We start from the raw sequence: 19,197 nt of genomic DNA on the forward strand, positions 1-19,197 counted from the left end.
TTTTACCAGTAGAGTCCAATATTGTATACCAGTCCTTGCAAAAGTAACTGTTGATACACTGATATTTTAATTGTAAGCTATACAGAAATATAATTAAGGCTTTTTTTAAGGGCCATTTTCTAGTGCAGGCATAGGCAAACTTGGCCCTCCAGATGTTTTGAGACTACAATTCCCATCATCCCTGACTACTGGTCCTGTTAGCAAAACACCTGGAGGGCCGAGTTTGCCTATGCCTGCTCTAGGTCCCATCAGTATATGAAGCAAATATGGAACGAGCAAGCCCTATGTTTGTTCATGGGGCAGGTAACTGGATCCTCTTTCCTCAATAATAATAATAATAATAATTTATTATTTATACCTCACCCATCTGGCTGGGTTTCCCCAACCACTCTGGGCTGCTTACAACAGAAATGTTAAAATACAATAATTTATTAAACATTAAAAGCTTCCCTAAACAGGGCTGCCTTCAGATGTCCTCTAAAAGTCTGGTAGTTGTTTTTCTCTTTGACATCTCGTGGGAGGGCGTTCCACAGGGCGGGTGCCACTACCGAGAAGGCCCTCTGCCTGGCTCCTTGCAGCGAGGGAACCGCCAGAAGGCCCTCGGCACTGGAGCTCAGTGTCCGGGCAGAACGATGTAGGTGGAGACGCTCCTTCAGGTATACTGGACTGAGGCCGTTAGTCTTCTTTTGTGACCAAGTACCTATTTACTATTTACTAGGGACGTGGGTGGCGCTGTGTTCTAAACCACTGAGCCTAGGGCTTGCCGATCAGAAGGCTGGTGTTTTGAATCCCCACAACGGGGTGCGCTCCCGTTGTTCGGTCCCAGCTCCTGCCCACCTAGCAGTTTGAGAGCACATCAAAGTGCAAGTAGATAAATAGGTACCGCTCTGGCAGGAAGGTAAATGGCATTTCCGTGCACTGCTCTGGTTTCACCAGAAGTGGCTTAGTCATGCGGGCCACATGACCCGGAAAAACTGTCTGCGGACAAACGTCAGCTCCCTCGGCCTGTAAAGCGAGATGAGTGCCACAACCCCAGAGTCGTTCGCAACTGGACTTAACTGTCAGGGGTCCTTCACCTTTACCTTTTTTACCTATTTACTGCACTCCTTTCATATCACAAACTTTTAAAGAGAGACGGTCTGCTCCTATGAGATTATGATTAAAATAGCCCATAGGATTTTGGTAGCGTGGGAACATCGGTCTCTTATCCCCGCTTTACAGCGTTTAATTGCCAAATGTGTGGAGAAGAGCTGGGTTTTCCCTCTGCCTCCTAGCATAGTAGGTCATGTTTTCTCCTATCAATGTCTAAGCAGTAAGCGCAAACTTGCATTTACCTTTAGTAAGGAAACAGGGAGGCTCAGGGGATGGTTTATATGGCTAAGACACAGAGAAGTTCATATTATTCCTGTTTGTCATGTATATAGAGTACTGTGACAACTTGAGTGGCTCTGCTGGATCAGAGCAATGTGCAGACACATTTTGTCTGGTAAACAGTATGTTGACAGTGTAAAGAAAGGCCGCTCGAGCAACAGTATTAACTTCAATAAAGAACAGGACTATCTGGGTGATTAATTCCCAGCTGAGCAAACAGAAAGTGACATGGTTAGAATGCATGTTTGGAATGCTCTTGGGAAGGTGAGGCTACTAGAAATGAAACTTGGCTGTTTCCATTAGCGGGTCTTCAATAGAAACCTAAACCTGAAAGTGGTGGTCTGCATGGAGTCTATAATTGCAGGAAACAACTCTTAATTTCCCCTGCTGCCTCCAGTAAATGTACCTACTGAATGTTGATATTGTGTCCTCCTGCATCAGTCCCAGGGCAGCCATTGAACTTCAAAGCTGAACCTGAATCCGAAACAAGCATACTCCTTTCTTGGACCCCTCCACGGTCTGACACAATCTCCAACTATGATCTTGTTTACAAAGACGGAGAGCATGGAGAAGAGGTAAGTGAACTAGCTTTATGCCTTTGAAACACATTTTAAAGCCCTTGAAAGTTGATAGACAGGTAGTCAGCCTCGTGTTAGTTGAAGGTTACCCAGTTGCTTGTTTATTCGGATGTATGCCCCATTCAATGCACATGGGATTGTAGCCTGAGTTATCTTTTCTACAACCCTAAATGTGCTCTGATTCCAGATGTTCAAATTTATACTGTAAGGAGTAAAGACAGTGCCATGTTCTGTTCTGTTTGTCTAACTATAGCCCCTTCAAAAACCTTAACTATGGTTTGTCTAAGCTGTCTGCTGTAATTCCAAGAGTCTATCCTTCCATAAGTGGCCATCTTGAGTTCTGTAACAAATACAGTAGAACCTCAGTTTTTGAACGTAATCCGTTCCAGAAGACCGGTCAACTTCTGAAACGTTCAAAAGCTGAGGAGCAATGGGTGGTTGGCAAAATCCATTGAGAAAAAAGAAAAACACACAGCGGAAGCCATTCAACTTTGGAGGCGCATTTGAAAATGGAAGCAATTACTTCTGAGTTTTCAGCTTTCGGCTTCCGAAATGTTCGGCTTCCGAGATGCTTGAAAAGCAAGGTTCCACTGTACAAGTATAACTGTACTGATACATATTTTAGTGTTGGCTTAGAAACAGAAGTAAGATATTGGTAAAAAAAAAGTTTTTGTTCTTTTTTTTTCTGACATCCTCTAGCCTCCATGGACTGATTGCTTAGACCAGGCATCCCCAAACTGCGGCCCTCCAGATGTTTTGGCCTACAACTCCCATGATCCCTAGCTAACAAGACCAGTGGTCAGGGATGATGGGAATTGTAGTCCAAAACATCTGGAGGGCCAAAGTTTGGGGATGCCTGGCTTAGACAGATGGGTGGGGCCATCTCTTTGTAGATTGCATGTTCATCGGCCCACATGCTTTGGTTTCCAGGCTGTGCAGGCAAAGGATGCATTTTCCTTTGCACCAATCAGCTCTATTTTTGAGCTCCAATTGGGAGCTGATTCCAGAGGGCTTGTATTTGGCACAGAATTTAAATCCAGCCCCAAATACCAACCCCAGTGGTGGTAGGAGTCGGCTCCGCTTGGGAGCCTCCGAGTGCAGCCAATTTGAGTGGGGGCACAAAATGCAAGTCCTGTGTGCAAAGGAATAATAGGGAGCACACTTTAGGGCTCCTGATTCTTCCTTTGGAGTTGCTGCTTTACCCGGCCCACATCTGATGGCATGTGATGTCAGGTGTAGGGTGGGTGAGTGTGCCTGAGAAACAAACATGTCTTTCAGGCCAAATGAGAATCACTACTTTAGCATGCGAAGCAGAGATTCCCTCTGCCTGATGTAGATCAGCCAGCTTTGCATGGAGAGGATCCCATTCTGGCACCAACCACTTACCAGTAAGGTACAGTTCTGGAAAGTTGGGATTTAGTGTAATGAAGCTATTCCACATGCAATGACTTGTGCCTGGAGCTGTAACCGCACCGTGGTAGCAGAGGTGACCTGGTTCTTACGTCTGAATAGAATTTTTGAGATGAAGTATTAGAAATTCTTTAGAAGCGAAGACCCAAAGATCTAGATTTAAATTCATTTCCCCTTTTCCGACTTCCCCTTTAGCAGCGGATTTCCATTGATCCAGCTACAACATACCACTTGCAAGGCCTAAAACCAAATAGTTTGTATTACTTCCGCCTGTCTGCTCGCTCTCCACAAGGCCTCGGTGCTTCAACGGCAGAAATATCAGCTAGAACAATGCAGTCAAGTAGGTGTCTTTCCTTGATTACTTCATTTCTCTTCTTTATACTTGTTGACAAGCTAGTTGGCAAGTGAGTGAAATCCTATTATGTTTCAGTTATGGCTACATAGAGAAAACTTAACTAAAAACATGCAGGTCAATACACTTTGAAGAACTATAAGCATAGTGTTTTCTTAGAAGAGTAATATGATACCCCCAGCCCCTGACACGAGACAAAGGCTGCATTCATACATTGTTTATCATACAGCTATGAATCTGTGCAAGTCTTGGGTTTGCACACCCACCTCTTGACATTCCTCTAGTATAACTGAGGAAATTGAAAGCTTTTGTTTCTGCTTTAAAATACAACATTGAGCCAGATTCAAGGCTTTTTACAGATTGGGTCTAGGATACATCAAAGATTGCCTAGTTCCTTATATCCCTGCTTGATCACTGGGGTTTTATGGGGAGTCTCAATAGTGCCCCCCCCCCGTGGCTTGGATGGACAACTCATATTTAGTATTGTGAGCCCAAATTTATGGAGCTCCCTTCCAGTTGAGGTCAAACAGGCCCCCTCCTTCCTGAACTTACAGCAGCTACTGAAGACTATTTTATTCCAGCAAGTCATTTTAATTGAAGCTTAATTTCATAGTTTTAGCTGATTTCTTATTTTTATTTTTGCATTGTATCTTTATAAAACAGTTAGAGACTACTGTACTTAAGGGGTATATAAACTGTTTAAATAAATAAATAACATTCAAACGACGTTTTGTGTTGTGCCTAAATCCTAAACTGTGGCTGATCTTAAGTAGGCTCTGTTGAAGATAGCCAACCTCAAGCCCAAGTGTGATCAAGCTAGCTTGTTTAATCGGAAAAAAACCGTTACGATTAACCACAGCTTTCGGACAAAATTGCAAGCAGCAGTTAATCAAAAATAGAAACAAAAGTTTCTCATCTCCCTGTGGCCACACAGAGGTGGGAGGGTAAAGGCTTGCCAACGTAACCACAGTCGATAGTGAAATATAGACGCAGCCAATATGTTTTTGGAATCCTCAGAAGCAACTGAGACAGACAAAGGTGGATCGCTCATCCTTCACTTTGAGTTTTAAAAGTTTAAAAAGATGTTTAGGAAATGTATTTTTTTTTTAAGTCTCAGAGGGAGGAATTACGAGAAAATAAAAATCTTTTCTGTGTTGCTACCTGGGAAAGAGATGCAAAAAGGGCTTGAGGAGACAGATTGAGATCAGTGGGACTTCTAAGTAATGCATGTGAAAGAGGTCAAGGTTCCCAATTTCCCCAAATATTTTAAATATAAAACGGGATTTTTTAAAAAAGTGATTTCTGTGTATACAACTGGAGGAAAATCTATTATTATTATTACTGTGTTGATAGGATTTGTACCCCAAAGAGATGAATGTATTAAGATTTTCACCAGATTTGCTTCTAAACTACTGTGGCCATGCGTTTTGGTTCTATGTCAAATGAATTTAACTTTTGCTTAAGTAAAGTGAATCGTAAGATTTCATTAGAAATCTCCACACTGGTTTTGCTTAGGCAAACTTCCATATTAGCTGTTTGTGTATTGTGTGTGGCCGTGGGTTGGTGTTAGTTTGTATGTATTATGAAATCGCTGGTAGACTTTAATTCTTTGCTAGCCGAGGTTTCTCCAAGAGGAGCTAAAATATAAAAGAGATGCTGGACCTAGGGGTAAGTACAAGTTGCAGTCAGAATCATCAGCCCTGTCACTTTTCCATGGTAGGTAAACCTTTGTCTAAGATTAGCATAATCCCCTTATTGATTCTGCATGCTTTACAGTGTTTTTGGCTACAATTGATGTTTGAAATAAATACTTTTGATTTGAACCTTAATTGTAGTACAGTGGTACCTCTACTTACGAATGTTTCTACTTACGAATGGAGCTCCGTCCGCCATCTTGAATGTGGTTTAGATAGGATTTTTTTCTACTTATGAATTTTTAGATAGGGTTTTTTTCTCCCAATGCATTCCTATGGGATTCGACTTACAATTTTTTTCGACTTACGAATGTGCATTCGGAACGCATTAAATTCGTAAGTAGAGGTACCACTGTACACTTGTTCCAGGCCACTGCAGTCGTAAAAAAGAAAAGAAAAAGAGTGGAGTGGGCTAGGGGGAGAAGTGGAGTGGTGTGTGATGGTTTTATTTTATGTCTATTAGATGCGCTTGAGTTTCAAAATAGTTCTGATTCTTTTCTTCATGGCACTTCATATATAATTATATATATATATATATATATATATATATATATATATATATATATATAAGATATAGATATCTATCTATAAGACAGTGTATAAATGACTGGCTATAGATAGATATATGATCTAGATATATGATATATGATATATGATCTATTTATCTATCTATCTATCTAAAACATAGTGTATAATAGACTGGCTATTTTGTCAGACATGCCAAAATATATATATATTTAAAGAAAAAAAACCTTATAAATAACAGATCAACCAGCAAGCGTACAATATAAAAGCTTAGGTAGTAGACACAAAGAAGTATCATGTTTGATGTTTTTATTTCAAGAAGAAATTTTAATCACAGGTAGGTAACAATATATTGAGGCTCATTTTCATGTATTTCCCCCTACATCCCTTTCCACCTTTTAGTTAATTCATTTTCAGTTGGTTCACTTTTAATAAGCCAAGGCTCATAAGATTATCTCAAGTTTCTGTTTTTAAGTTTGCGATTTTTATTTGCCCTTGGTTTTTCCCTTCGTTATTTATTTTCTTTTTTTCTTTTCCTTTTGTTCATTCCTTTTCCTTTTCCTTCAAACCACTTCTGTTCTTTCACACTCAAATCCTCCTTTAACCCACTACTGAAATTAGAGCCATCAGCTCCTCCTCAAGACATTAGTTGCAACAGCCCCAGCTCCACTAGTATTTTGGTAAGTTGGCAGCCTCCGCCAGTGGAAAAACAGAATGGAATTATCACTTTCTACTCCATCAAGTACACTGGAATTGATGGAGAAGATGACAAGCCCCACGAAATTTTGGGAATTGCTCCGGACACATCACAGTACCTTTTGGAACAGTTGGAAAAATGGACTGAATATCGGATTTCTGTGACAGCCCACACTGATGTTGGACCTGGCCCAGAGAGTGAATCTGTGTTGATCCGAACAGATGAAGATGGTATGTTTCATCCAACACGTCAGTTTGACTCTCTCTCTCAATCTGCTGTCTTTGTATGGTCTAAGATTATTCCGTTTCCCCCCTCTGCTCATCTTTTTTGACCCATGATGAGTTTTACGAAATATTTTAAACACAAATGCTTGCATTTGCATTTGTTTTGTTTTTGCTTTGAAATATATGCGCAGAAGAATCACACTTTATAAAGTTTTGCCCCTTGTAAGCATGTATATTTTTCTTCTATTTGAAGATTCCCCCCTCCTTTTCTTTCTTACTTTTTCGCTCTTCTGATTTTTGCTCTTTCTTTAAGAGTAACCCTTAAAGCGTTTCTCTTTTGGAAAACTGATGCTGCTCCCTTTTTAAAAAAAATATTTTGGATGCTGACCCTCTTTCATATCTGAACACTGAAGATTGCACCCCTTCCCCTTATCTTTTTTCCCTCCACTTAAAAAATAAAAAATAAACAAAATCAGAAAACAAGCAACATTTTAAAAGTCTTCTTGGTTTTTATTATTTTGATTACTAAATTACTTCTTTGTACTTCAATGCTTTGAGTCTCAAAGCATCTTCCTTGGCTTTTGTGCGTTTTTACATGTTTTTTCTATTTCTCTAATACTCTTTTTTCTTCCATTTTTGCATCAGTCATGGTTTTTGATCTTTTCACTGAAATTGTAGAGCAGAATTGTTGGGTGATTTCATTTGTATTCTTCGAGGAAGGATTAGTGGGTCTGCACTTTAAAAAAGAAAAGGAAAAAGACAAGAAAAAAAAAGACACTGGTTGTTTTGGACAAGTACCTGTAATTCTTCTTTTATCCACTGATGTGTTCCAGTTCCTAGTGGTCCTCCTCGCAAAGTCGAGGTAGAGGCTGTCAACTCTACAGCTGTTAAAGTGTTGTGGCGTTCACCAGTGCCCAATAAGCAGCATGGTCAAATCCGAGGGTACCAGGTGCATTATGTGAAAATGGAAAACGGAGAGCCCAGGGGGCAACCCATGCTGAAGGATATCATGTTGGCTGATGCACAGGTAATTAAACATATTCTGTCAATTCACATAACAAAAAACGATAATGTTGTATTTAGTAGTACAGTGGTGCCTCGCTAGACAAATTTAATTCGTTCTGTGAGTCAATTCGTTTTGCGAAAAATTCGTCTAGCGAATCCCATAGGAATGCATTGGAATTTTATTTTTATTTTTTGCGCATAGGAACGCATTAATTGAATTTCAATGCATTCCTATGGGAAACCATGATTCGCTAGACCAGGCACCCCCAAACTTCGGCCGTCCAGATGTTTTGGACTACAATTCCCATCTTTCCCGACCACTGGTCCTGTTAGCTAGGGATCATGGGAGTTGTAGGCCAAAACATCTGGAGGGCCGCAGTTTGGGGATGTCTGCGCTAGACTAATTTTTTCACAAAATGAATTCGTCTTGCGAGGCAACCTCCGCTTGAAAGATCTTTTCGTTAAGCGAAAAATTCATCTTACAGGGCATTCGTCTAGCGAGGCACCACTGTATAATTATGTCTTCTATTTTGAACCGCAAACCAATAGGTCAGGCACGTCCAACAGGTAGATCGTGATCTACCGATAGATCACTGGAAGTCTCTGGTAGATCACTGGTAGATCACTGGCTCCCCCCAAATAAGCTCAACAACATTGCCCCCCCCAAAGAAAAGCTCAGCATTTTTGCCCTGCACCCCTTAAAAATGGGCTTTCCTCCTCCCTAAAAAAAGCCCAACAACTTGAACCCCCAAAAGGGGGTAGATCACTGGCAGTTTTTAACTCTGTGAGTAGATCGTAGTGTCTTGGGAGTTGGCCACCCCTGCAATAGGTTATTGCCACAGAGTGCCCTGAATATTTCAGAAGCCAACAGGCATTTATAGAATTCATAGAATCATAGAGTTAGAAAGGATGCTGAGGACCATCTAATCCAGGCATCCCCAAACTGCGGTCCTCCAGATGTTTTGGCCTACAACTCCCATGATCCCTAGCTAACAGGACCAGTGGTCAGGGAAGATGGGAATTGTAGTCCAAAACATCTGGAGGGCCAAAGTTTGGGGATGCCTGATCTAATCCAACCCCCTGCAAAGCAGGAATGTGCATTTCCCCATAGAGGGATCGAACCTACAGCCTTGGCATTATCAGCACCATGCTCTAAGCAACTAAACTGTGGGTGGCGCTGTGGTCTAAACCACTGAGCTTCTTGGCGGTTCAAATCCCCATAACAGGGTGAGCTCCCATTGCTCTGTCCCAGCTCCTGCCAACCTAGCAGCTCGAAAGCACGCCACTGCGAGTAGATAGATAAATGTGGCAGGAAGGTAAACAGCATTTCTATGCACTCTGGCTTCCATCACGGTGTCCCATTGCACCAGAAGAGGTTTAGTCCTGCTGGCCACATGACCCGGAAAGCTGTCTGTGGACAAACACCGGCTCCCTTGGCCTGAAAACGAGATGAGCGCCGCAACCCCATAGTCACCTTTGACTGGATTTAACCATCCAGGGGTCCTTTGCGTTTATTTTTACCTACCTCTGAAACTTGATTATATTCCTATAAATAATTCACCATTCTGGATCTGCAGCAATCTGTATGAAGTAGTCACACTGCATTGGGGTGAAACCACCATTTCTAAAGATGTGCAGTTGCACCTGAAATGCAGATTTTGAACTTTCAGTGCTTCCATTGACTTTGGTACTAACAGAAGAGACAGTGCCAGTTCCCCATTTGGGTGGGATAGCCTCACATAAAGGATTTTTAGACTGGGAACTATATCTGTTGTGTATTTGATAAGCATGATAAATTGCATCTACTTTCCTCTTATTTTACATTCATGTGATACAAAGGGAAATAAGATGTTTCTCAATGCATGACTATTAGTTAACATTTCATGTATTTTTCCTGTGACTGGCAGGAATATTCTAACCCAGGCATCCCCAAACTGCGGCCCTCCAGATGTTTTGGCCTACAACTCCCATGATCCCTCGCTAACAGGACCAGTGGTCAGGGAAGATGGGAATTGTAGTCCAAAACATCTGGAGGGCCGAAGTTTGGGGGTGCCTGTTCTAACCTGTTTCCAGGAATTGCATCAGTAGGAATTTTTTATTTTATCTGGGTCCTGTTGTTGCATTAATTTGTCACTACCTCAGTGAGCAAGGCCCAACTGAAGTTAAGCATTTTAAGTCCCATTAATTTCAAATAATTAAAGCTAAGCGTTTGTTTAAATCCCTTCCGTTGAAATAAATCATTTTGGTTGGATCAAGGGGCAGTATCAGCTAGAGTTTGGTATTATAGGTTTTGAACTCAATTACATACATTAAACACAGAGGACTGTGGTTTAAATGAAAATTGACCTACTAACAAGTGATGTCTAGATTCAATATCATTACAGATATTCTTGGTGTGTTGTAGTGAAAGTGTAAAACTGCTTATTTTTCTCTCACACAAATTGTAACAGATAATAGAGAATTTATGTTCTGAGTGAATAGATTTGTTCACATTAAGGAAGCTTCAAAAATATAGGATTTTAATTATCTCTATGTGCTTTATGAGCTTGAAATTCTTTGTGCTGGTATCATAAACTATGTATCCCACAAAAGTATTCCATTTAAGATTGATTCTGGATGAAAACATGGCAATAGACATAATCATCAGATATTATGCTCTAAACAGTTTAGATGGAAACAATTTATGATAACTACAGTATATTCAAGGAGGAACAGTAACTTTTCCCCCCTGTGGAGATATAAATCACTTCTATTTTGCTGATGTGTTCCTTAAATGATTTCTGAACGTGCTAGCCCCTTTCCTTATTCTCACCAATGTTTTAGCACCATTAGAACAAACTATTCCTGCCTTTGCTTCATTGTGAATCTGCAATGATGTGTTTTTTTTTAAAAGGAAGAACAATATGGTCGTGTTGTGTCCTTCTTGAACATTTTTTTCCGCCAAGGGGGGGGGGGGCTGGCTAAAGTCAGATTCCATTTTTAGATGATAGAAGGAGCAGAGAATATGTGCTGTTGGTCATAGGGTCTCATTACTGACATGAAGTCTCAAGTACATATAAATTGCCTCTATTAATCTAAACAGGTGCACTGAATTAATTTTGACAAGGTAAAATAGAAATGAAAATGAATATGGCTTAGTAGCATGTGATTAAACAAAATGTAGCCTTTCATTACATATCAGCAGCTCAAATTAATGCAGTCATGAAACATTACTATGAAATAATAAAAGCACTCCAGACTGGGATCTCTACTTTCCTAGAAGGAGGAGAGTCTGTTACTTATTTACAATTTTGGCAACAAGTCTCGCTGCTTTTTTAAGGAGCTAAATCCAGGCTGATTTTTTTGCAAGCTAGTTTTTATGATTCTTTTTTTCTGTCCTAAGAATAAAGTTGCCTCAGCCAGGCTACAAATATCTCCTTATCTCTTCTGTTTTTCTTCCCAAAATCCTTTACTCTCAATTAGTGGGAATATGATGATACTACTGAACATGTGAGTAAAAACTGACTGGCCAATCAAAAAAGTGTGGTGGCTTTTTCTCTGCTTTAATCTTTGTTTTTCAAACATTTGGTTGTTTGCACATGTGCATGGATTAACATCTTATTTCATCATCTACGGCATTTGGATTTTTCTGCCTTCTTTTTTCTTTCCTTTTGGTTTGGCGTAGTGCTGGTTTTTTCCTAAGTGTGTTGAATTTGCATACTCGTCCGTTCAGTGACTGTCACTAACTTTACCTCACAGCGCGCTCCAGTAAACTATTCTTAAAATAACACAAAACATGTAATCATTCCCATTTGCTTGATAACTTTGCACCCTCAGGTCCCAATGCACTCAGGATTTGTTATAAAACAAAATTATTTATTTATTTTTTACCAGCTAACGTGGTGCCCATTTCCATTATTGATACATCATATTAAATGTATATTTGTGAAAATATACATTGGTACTGGCTGTGTGCCAGGGATGTTTAAACAGCTTTGTTGCAGATATCACTTCCATCATTATTAACTAAGATTCCATCATCTCCATTTATCTGTACTCTTTCCCCTGCCCATACTGTCTCTCCCACTTGTAACTGAAGCCCCTGAAACTGAGGGTGGATCTACATTCTAGTTTCCTCTCTCCATTTGATGAAATGTCGTCAGTCAGTGAACTGATGTTGAGTATCCACACACATTGTTTTCTTGTGGATAATTCAGTATTTGTTCTGATTCAGTCTGCCATGTTCAATCTTTGAAAAAAAAGCATTTAACTGGGAAGAGATGTGTTGTCCCATAGGATTAAATCCATATGCTTGATAGGGTTATTCATAGAATGACCGAATGCCCAAGTCTGAAGACCTTTGATTGCGTTTTTCAGATGCATATTATTCAGCCCATTTTTATTACCCGTTAATACGGCAATTTTGTTGTTGTTATCTCACTGGGTGATTGCACTCATAGATTCTACACATACATGAGCGTTTTACAAATCTCAAACAACCTACCGTACTTTTCCATGTATAAGACTATATTTTTTCTTTAAACATTGTGCTAAAAAGTGGGGGTCGTCTTATACATGGGTAGTGCATAGGGTGGATGTTTGATTGGTTGCTGCTGTGGATGTCAGCGGCTATTGTGCATGTTATTGGTTGCTGCATCAATGGGTAGTGTTGATTGGCTGACGCTTCGGGAGTTGGGTGGGTGATTGGCAGCTTCTGCTGGCGATGGGGCAGATGGGAGGAGGCGGATTTCGCGATGCGTGCGGGTGAGCAATTTTTGGCATTCCCATCTAAAAAAAGCTCTAGAACTCTGGGCAATCCTCCGCAAAAAAAGCTCAACAACTCTGTGCCATCTCCTCCCATTTTCTTAAATTTGAGTCCCCCCCAAATAGGGGGTGTCATATATGGGGGCATCTTATAGACGGATAAGTACAGTATTTCTGAGGCTAAGTCATACTTTTTACAGAAAGGACTCAATCTACTCCTAGGGGGAACACAGTGTCGATATATAGGTGATTGTCACATGACCCAAAAATCCCTATTTTCAGCCCTTTGCACATAAGCAACACAACTGGGTTTAAGGGGAAGAAAAGAGGCTTCTGCTGATGGTAACAGCCAAGTGTGCTGTCCATGGTAGGTGGAATCAGGAATAAACCAGAGCTCTACTGATGTATGGGAAGTCTCCACACAAGGGCACTCTGAGTTTATTGAGCTATTCATTTTATAGCCATTCTGTTTAATAACAAATCTGTTTGCAAACTCTGCCATCCATACATGAAACGCCATTTGCAACCCAACTTCACCATTTTTATTAGCGTTGAAAAAAGTGCATATAGGGTTTACTAATTGGAAGTAAGAAAGAACTAAGAACATGCTTTCTTACATTGCAAATTATGTCCCATTGGTTTCAGTGGGAGCGTGTTAAGCACATATATAGAAATCAGTGGGACTTAAAAGGCTTAATTTTGACTGGATCATACTCTTGATACCTAGTCTGTAAATTAAACGCCATTAGTTCCCACTTCTGTTCACTTTATGATCCTTTCCTCAGTAATTAGCAATTTGATTGTTACTGATTTATAACTTTCTCAACCTGCCCTCAGAGCCAGTTTCAAACATGCTTTAATCTTCATCCCCTTTTGTTTATTTAAAAACCCACAACACATTGTATTCAATACTAAATGCCTTTTCCATTTTCTCTTGTTCCATTGAAACCAAATTTTCAAATTATGTTTAATGGCTCTTTCAGATTATAGAGAACAAATTACTCTTATACTGAATGCCACTTTATAAACACTACTTTAATAAAAGTGTATATCCAGTCATACCTCTGGTTACGTTCGCTACGGGTTGCGTACACCACGGGATACAAACGCGCTGAACCCGGAGGTACCGGAACGGGTTACTTCTGGGTTTGGTGATTCACTCATGCGCAGACACACCGAATGACATCATGTGCATGCGCAGAAGCGCAGAATCGTGCGGCGAGCATGCGCAGAGTCAGCGTTCCAGGTGCGCACTGCTCTGGTTGCGAACGGGGCTCTGGAACGGATCCTGTTCACATCCAGAGGTACCACTGTATTTTATTTTTAATCAGTAAAAAAAAGGCTTTCTAATGTACAATCCTGTGCATATTAACTTTTATATATATATATATATATAAAATCCCTGTTACATTTAGTTGGGCTTACATTAAATAAATGTTCATAGTAGCTAGAGGACAAGCCTCAGAATGTTTTGTCAGAAGTAAGCCACTCTGATTTCAATGGAACTTCATTCCTTATATATGTGAGGTGGGTTACAAGAGTGCAGTGGAGTCCTATGCATGCTTTACTCGGAAGTAGTTGGGCTTACTTCTGGGAACAGTGCATATGAATGCAACCTTCATATATTACATAAAATCAGGCCTTTTTCCAGCCGAAACTCACTGGAACTCAGTTCTGGCATCTCTCAGGGGGGCACCATTGCCATTCTAAGAGAACAAGGGAGGTGTTCATGGTGAGTTCTCTCACTCTCTTTTTCTAGAAAAATAGCACGGTATAAAACAGCTTTAGAAGTTGGAGTGCAAGTAGGGTTCTCAGGTATACAGCCAGTGATAGCACAACTTTTTAAATAATGGCTAGTAAATTCTTTAATCAAATTGATTCTCATTCCCCGCTTTATTTGTACTACACTAGGAATAAGACTCTACACAGAGTGAATTTCAAAAGGATTCCCCCCCCCCTCCATTAGTACAGTTAACAGCACTCAGCCTTTGGCCTTTTGCTTGACAAAACGACTTGGGGCATGCTGCTCAGAAATGCCTTCACGCTTATTGCTGACACACGTGAAATACAGTTGCATTGCAAGGCCTCACCCACTATTCTGGTCCGACCAAAAGCTTGCCATCGCTGCAGGTAGCACGAAAGCCATGTGCGCTGAATGTTATATGTTGCAACTAATTGCAAGGCAAAACTATCTTGATTTAGTAGTGCATATGTTTAAATGCACATTCTGGTTTTTGTTTTACTTCATTTTAGGAAATGATAATAGCAGGTTTGCAGCCCGAGACAACCTATTCTCTCACTGTGACGGCCTATACGACCAAAGGAGATGGAGCACGAAGCAAACCCAGACTGGTGTCCACTACTGGTGCAGGTAAATAGACTGAGATTCCTTTCATTTCCTTGCAACCAGCAGTTTGTGCTTTGATGCTTTCCGAATTGAAACTCAAAATGTTTGGGGAGGTGGCTATGGCATACCTCAGTGGTGTAGCAGCAGTTTCTGGTGCCCAGGGCAGGTGTGTGCACCAAGCTTGGAGGTATTAGGATCGTCCTACTCTCGTGTAGGACCCAGGTAAAGACACATGCCCAAATGGCAAGTTCTCTCCCTCCTGGTTGATCGTTCGGGAGCTTCAAAAGCTTTCTTCAGCAACTGGTACCAAGAGGCATCAGCACACTTAGGGATCCGCAGAGTACTGGCAGTTTGCGTAGCAGACCTCAGTAGCACAGCATTTTGGCTAATCTACGTTTATTTACATATAATACACTCGGAGCATTCTGACTTAGCTCCTTCCTCTTTCTCATCAGACAGCAAAGAGAGAAAGAACAAAGGACAATAGTCCTACTTCACGGAACACAGTAATACAAAACATCCTGTCTCCGTCACTTCCCACACTGTGGAATGAAAACATACACCATCATGTGATAGACAACAACATGGGCGTACCCAGCGAGGGGCAGGGGGGCAGCTGCCCCCCAGAAGCAAAAATATAATAAAATACCGTATTTTACGGACCATAACCCACACTTTTTCCCTCCGAAAACTGAAGGGGAAAAGTCGCTGTGGGTTATGGAAATCGGGCTGTTTCCGCCCCCTCCACGGCTGCAGCCAGCGACAGGAACATGGGAGGGGGGAGGAGCAGCCTGAGCTGGGGTGTGTGTGGACGGGAGCTCCATCCTTCCTTCCTTCCATCCTTCCTCCCCCCCTTTCTTTCTTCCTTTTTTCCCTCTCTCTCTCTCTCTCTCCCTCCTTCCCTCCCTTCTCTCTCTCTCTCTCTCTCCTTCCTTCCTTCCTTCCTTCCTTCCTTCCTTCCTTCTTTCCTTCCTTCTCTCTCTTCCCTCCCTCCCTCCTTCCTTCCCTCTCTCTTCCCCTCTCTCTTGCCATCCCCTTAGTTTTGATCCCTGGACAACAATCTCATGACTGCAAACACGGAGTAGGAATCTTAACAGGAGGGTGCCAGCCCAGCCCTCAATGATGGAGCGACTCCACCGGAGAAAAATGGGGGGGGGCACACTGAGCCTCCTATGGGGTGGGGCCCCAGCCAGCGCCGCAGCCCTTGGCAGATGTAGAATAGGCCTGGGTGATGTATTGATATTGTATTGGTGTGAGGGCTAGAGCGTGATATCTACTTCACCTGGCGGTATATCGTGAGTGAAGCAGTTGCCACCTCTCCTGAGTCCCTCTACCGCCACACTGCAGTTGCCTGCATGTGGGCACCTGATTCATGCCCCTGGGGCTATGCCCCCCTGCCCCCCAGGCTACGCCCCCAGTAGGCCTAAGTGTATAGAACATTTGAAATACTAAAACAATTTTACCAAATAGATAAAACTGGTGACAAGACCCCAATGAGGATGGAGAGTGTAGCTTTTGGATGAACAAAGGTGTTTTTTTTTAAAAAAAAAAAAAGTGGGGCCAGAAAAAGCTGAGCACTGGGCAGAAGGAATTCCTGTAGATGGATTTATTTTATTTTAAATATATAGATTGTGATGTTGTCATTCACAGCAACGATAATTGAACTTCCTGTCATTAGCTTTTCCAGAAATGTGAGGCTACTTCCAAAATTCATAATTAAAAACACAATTGTGGTACTGTTGTGCAACTCAATTTCAGTGGTCCCTGTTCAGAAGAACTTCCTAATCACTTGTTGACCTATTGCTGGATTCTAGCCACTATAATAAGCCTGATATATGACAAAATGTTCTAATCTGCTTTTTATTTTACCAAGTGATTTACAATGCATGTGAGTCATCTTCAATTTATTATTTCTGCCACAAAGAAATAATAGTAAGTCTCACATCACGTGGCTATATATATTTAGGCAAAACAGATCAATGTGTGTGTTTTTTAAATTGTCCTAAACCGGATAGCTGCCACAATAGTAAAAGCAATTTACTATACAATATATATGCCCAGAGATCTGAAATGGGCAGATTTGCCATCGGATTAGATCATAGTAATGTAGCAAACGAACATATAATGACTCTGACCTTACACCAAGGCAGCATCTCTTAAAGGTTTCAGACACAAATATTTTCCAGCTCCCCCTAGAGATGCTAAACTTTAACATTGGACCAACTGTATGCTGAAGTACACCCCTTCTCAACATGTGAGTTTTCTGGGATTCGTTTTAGCTTGTTTCCATTAATCACTTAGAAACTATGTCCCAGTGTGTAAAAGCTATTCTGTCACTAGGCTTCGTAGAAATATACACTCTTCTTATCTCCCCCAGCCCTCCAGTTAGAAGCTAGGGAGAGGAGGTAGGAAGGACAAAGTGCCTAAGTTTGTTGTGGTGTCTGAATGAATACTTGATGAACAGGAGGAAATGGTGTGTCCGTCACATACATAACTTTTTCCAAGATACATGAATAAAGTTTGTTAGAAATGATTCATTCGCCCGCTTTGCTTGCTAACGCCACCTTGTGTTGCAGTTCCAGGAAAACCTCGGCTTGTAATTAGCCACACCCAAATGAGTACAGCTCTAATTCAGTGGCACCCGCCTGTTGACACATACGGTCCTCTGCAGGGCTACCGCCTGAGGTTTGGCCGCAAAGACATAGATGCCTTTACGACGCGGGATTTCACAGACAAGGACGACCACTACACCGCTACAGATATTCACAAGGGGACTTCGTATGTCTTCAGGCTTTCAGCTAGAAATAAAGTGGGCTTTGGGGAGGAGATGGTAAAGGAAATTTCCATTCCAGAAGATCTGCCAAGCGGATTCCCTCAAAACCTTCGCTCGGAAAGTGCCACTTCAACTTCAGTCCAGCTATCTTGGCAACCGCCCGTCCTATCGGAAAGAAATGGTATTATCACCAAATACACTCTGCAGTACAGGGATATCAATGTGGCACATCACCAAACGGAGATGTCTGTTGTTCCTGCCGATATTCCTATGACGCTTTCAGGCTTAAAACCAGATACCACATATGATGTAAAAATACGTGCACACACAAGCAAAGGGCCTGGTCCATATAGTCCCAGTGTCCAGTTCAGGACACTACCTGTGGATCAAGGTAGGATTTGTCTGCTTATGACTTTTCTTTTAAAGGAATTTCGGTCTTTGGATATCGATATTTTTGAAGCTGTTACTAAAACTGACCAAACCACCGTATAAATAGTTTCAACTAACACCAGAGGTAAAGTATGTGAAACTTACGTGTTTTGGATTCATTAGTATTCAGTTATCCTATATCAGGCAAGTCTGGCTCACACCTACGCAATAATTGCAGGTAAGAGAAATAGAACGTTTTGAGTTGCCATTTGTAAGAATGGGATATGGTTTTTAAAAGCAGGTAGGAGAATTGTTGAGTGTGTTTAGTGTCGGAAATGGGATGGGATCCCGAGGTCAAGATGTACTTTAAATACATTGCTTTTTTTTTCCTTTTCCAGCAGTGTTTGCAAAAAATTTTCATGTCAAAGCAGTGATGAAGACATCGGTATTGCTCTCTTGGGAGATACCAGAGAATTACAACTCTGCTCTGCCTTTCAAAGTAAGTTGTTTCTGCTGGGAATCATTATTTTAAGGTCCCCCCAAATAACTGAAGTTTTCAGGCAATTCTGAAGAATCATACATGCGGTAGTTGTGGCATATACTTACAGACAAGAGAAGATAAACAGAACGTTACGATCTTCCTGAGTATTGCTGGATCAAAAGCAGTAAAATGCAGCTGATGTGGTTTATTCTTTTTTCCCTTAATTACTGAACAAGTTGCTAACAAAAATGAAAACCCTCACTTAATTAATCCAGAATGCGGCAGCTAGACTAGTGACTGGGAATGGCCGCCGGGACCACATAACACCGGTCCTGAGAGATCTACACTGGCTCCCAGTACATTTTCAAGCACAATTCAAAGTGTTAGTACTGTCCTTTAAAGCCCTAATCGGCCTCGGTCCTGTATACCTGAAGGAGCGTCTCCACCCCCTCCACTGAAATCCAGCACCGAGGGCCTTCTGGCGGTTCCCTCGCTATGAGAAGCCAAGTTACAGGGAACCAGACAGAGGGCCTTCTCAGTAGTGGCACCCGCCCTGTGGAATGCCCTCCCAGCAGATGTCAAGGCAATAAGCAACTATTTTACTTTTAGAAGACAACTGAAGGTGGCC

General features: G+C 41.5%; 1 protein-coding gene across 5 annotated transcripts in view; it reads left to right on the top strand.

The window, feature by feature from the left end:
- PTPRD (protein tyrosine phosphatase receptor type D) overlaps positions 1-19,197 on the top strand; it is a 370,596-nt gene that overhangs the window by 227,014 nt on the left and 124,385 nt on the right. For 2 of the 5 annotated variants that reach the window (XM_088659060.1, XM_060268731.2), the window contains exons 9-16: positions 1,813-1,946; positions 3,555-3,699; positions 6,552-6,857; positions 7,685-7,878; positions 11,319-11,345; positions 14,853-14,970; positions 17,523-18,110; positions 18,487-18,587. In XM_088659060.1, the coding sequence (XP_088515186.1) occupies positions 1,813-1,946; positions 3,555-3,699; positions 6,552-6,857; positions 7,685-7,878; positions 11,319-11,345; positions 14,853-14,970; positions 17,523-18,110; positions 18,487-18,587 (1,613 nt within the window). The remainder of the gene's footprint in view (positions 1-1,812; positions 1,947-3,554; positions 3,700-6,551; positions 6,858-7,684; positions 7,879-11,318; positions 11,346-14,852; positions 14,971-17,522; positions 18,111-18,486; positions 18,588-19,197) is intronic. The other 3 variants (XM_035140525.3, XM_060268732.2, XM_035140530.3) reach the window with 3 other exon arrangements.

This window comes from Zootoca vivipara, chromosome 15, assembly GCF_965207765.1.
Source record: "Zootoca vivipara chromosome 15, rZooViv2.hap1.1, whole genome shotgun sequence".
NCBI lineage: Eukaryota > Metazoa > Chordata > Lepidosauria > Squamata > Lacertidae > Zootoca > Zootoca vivipara.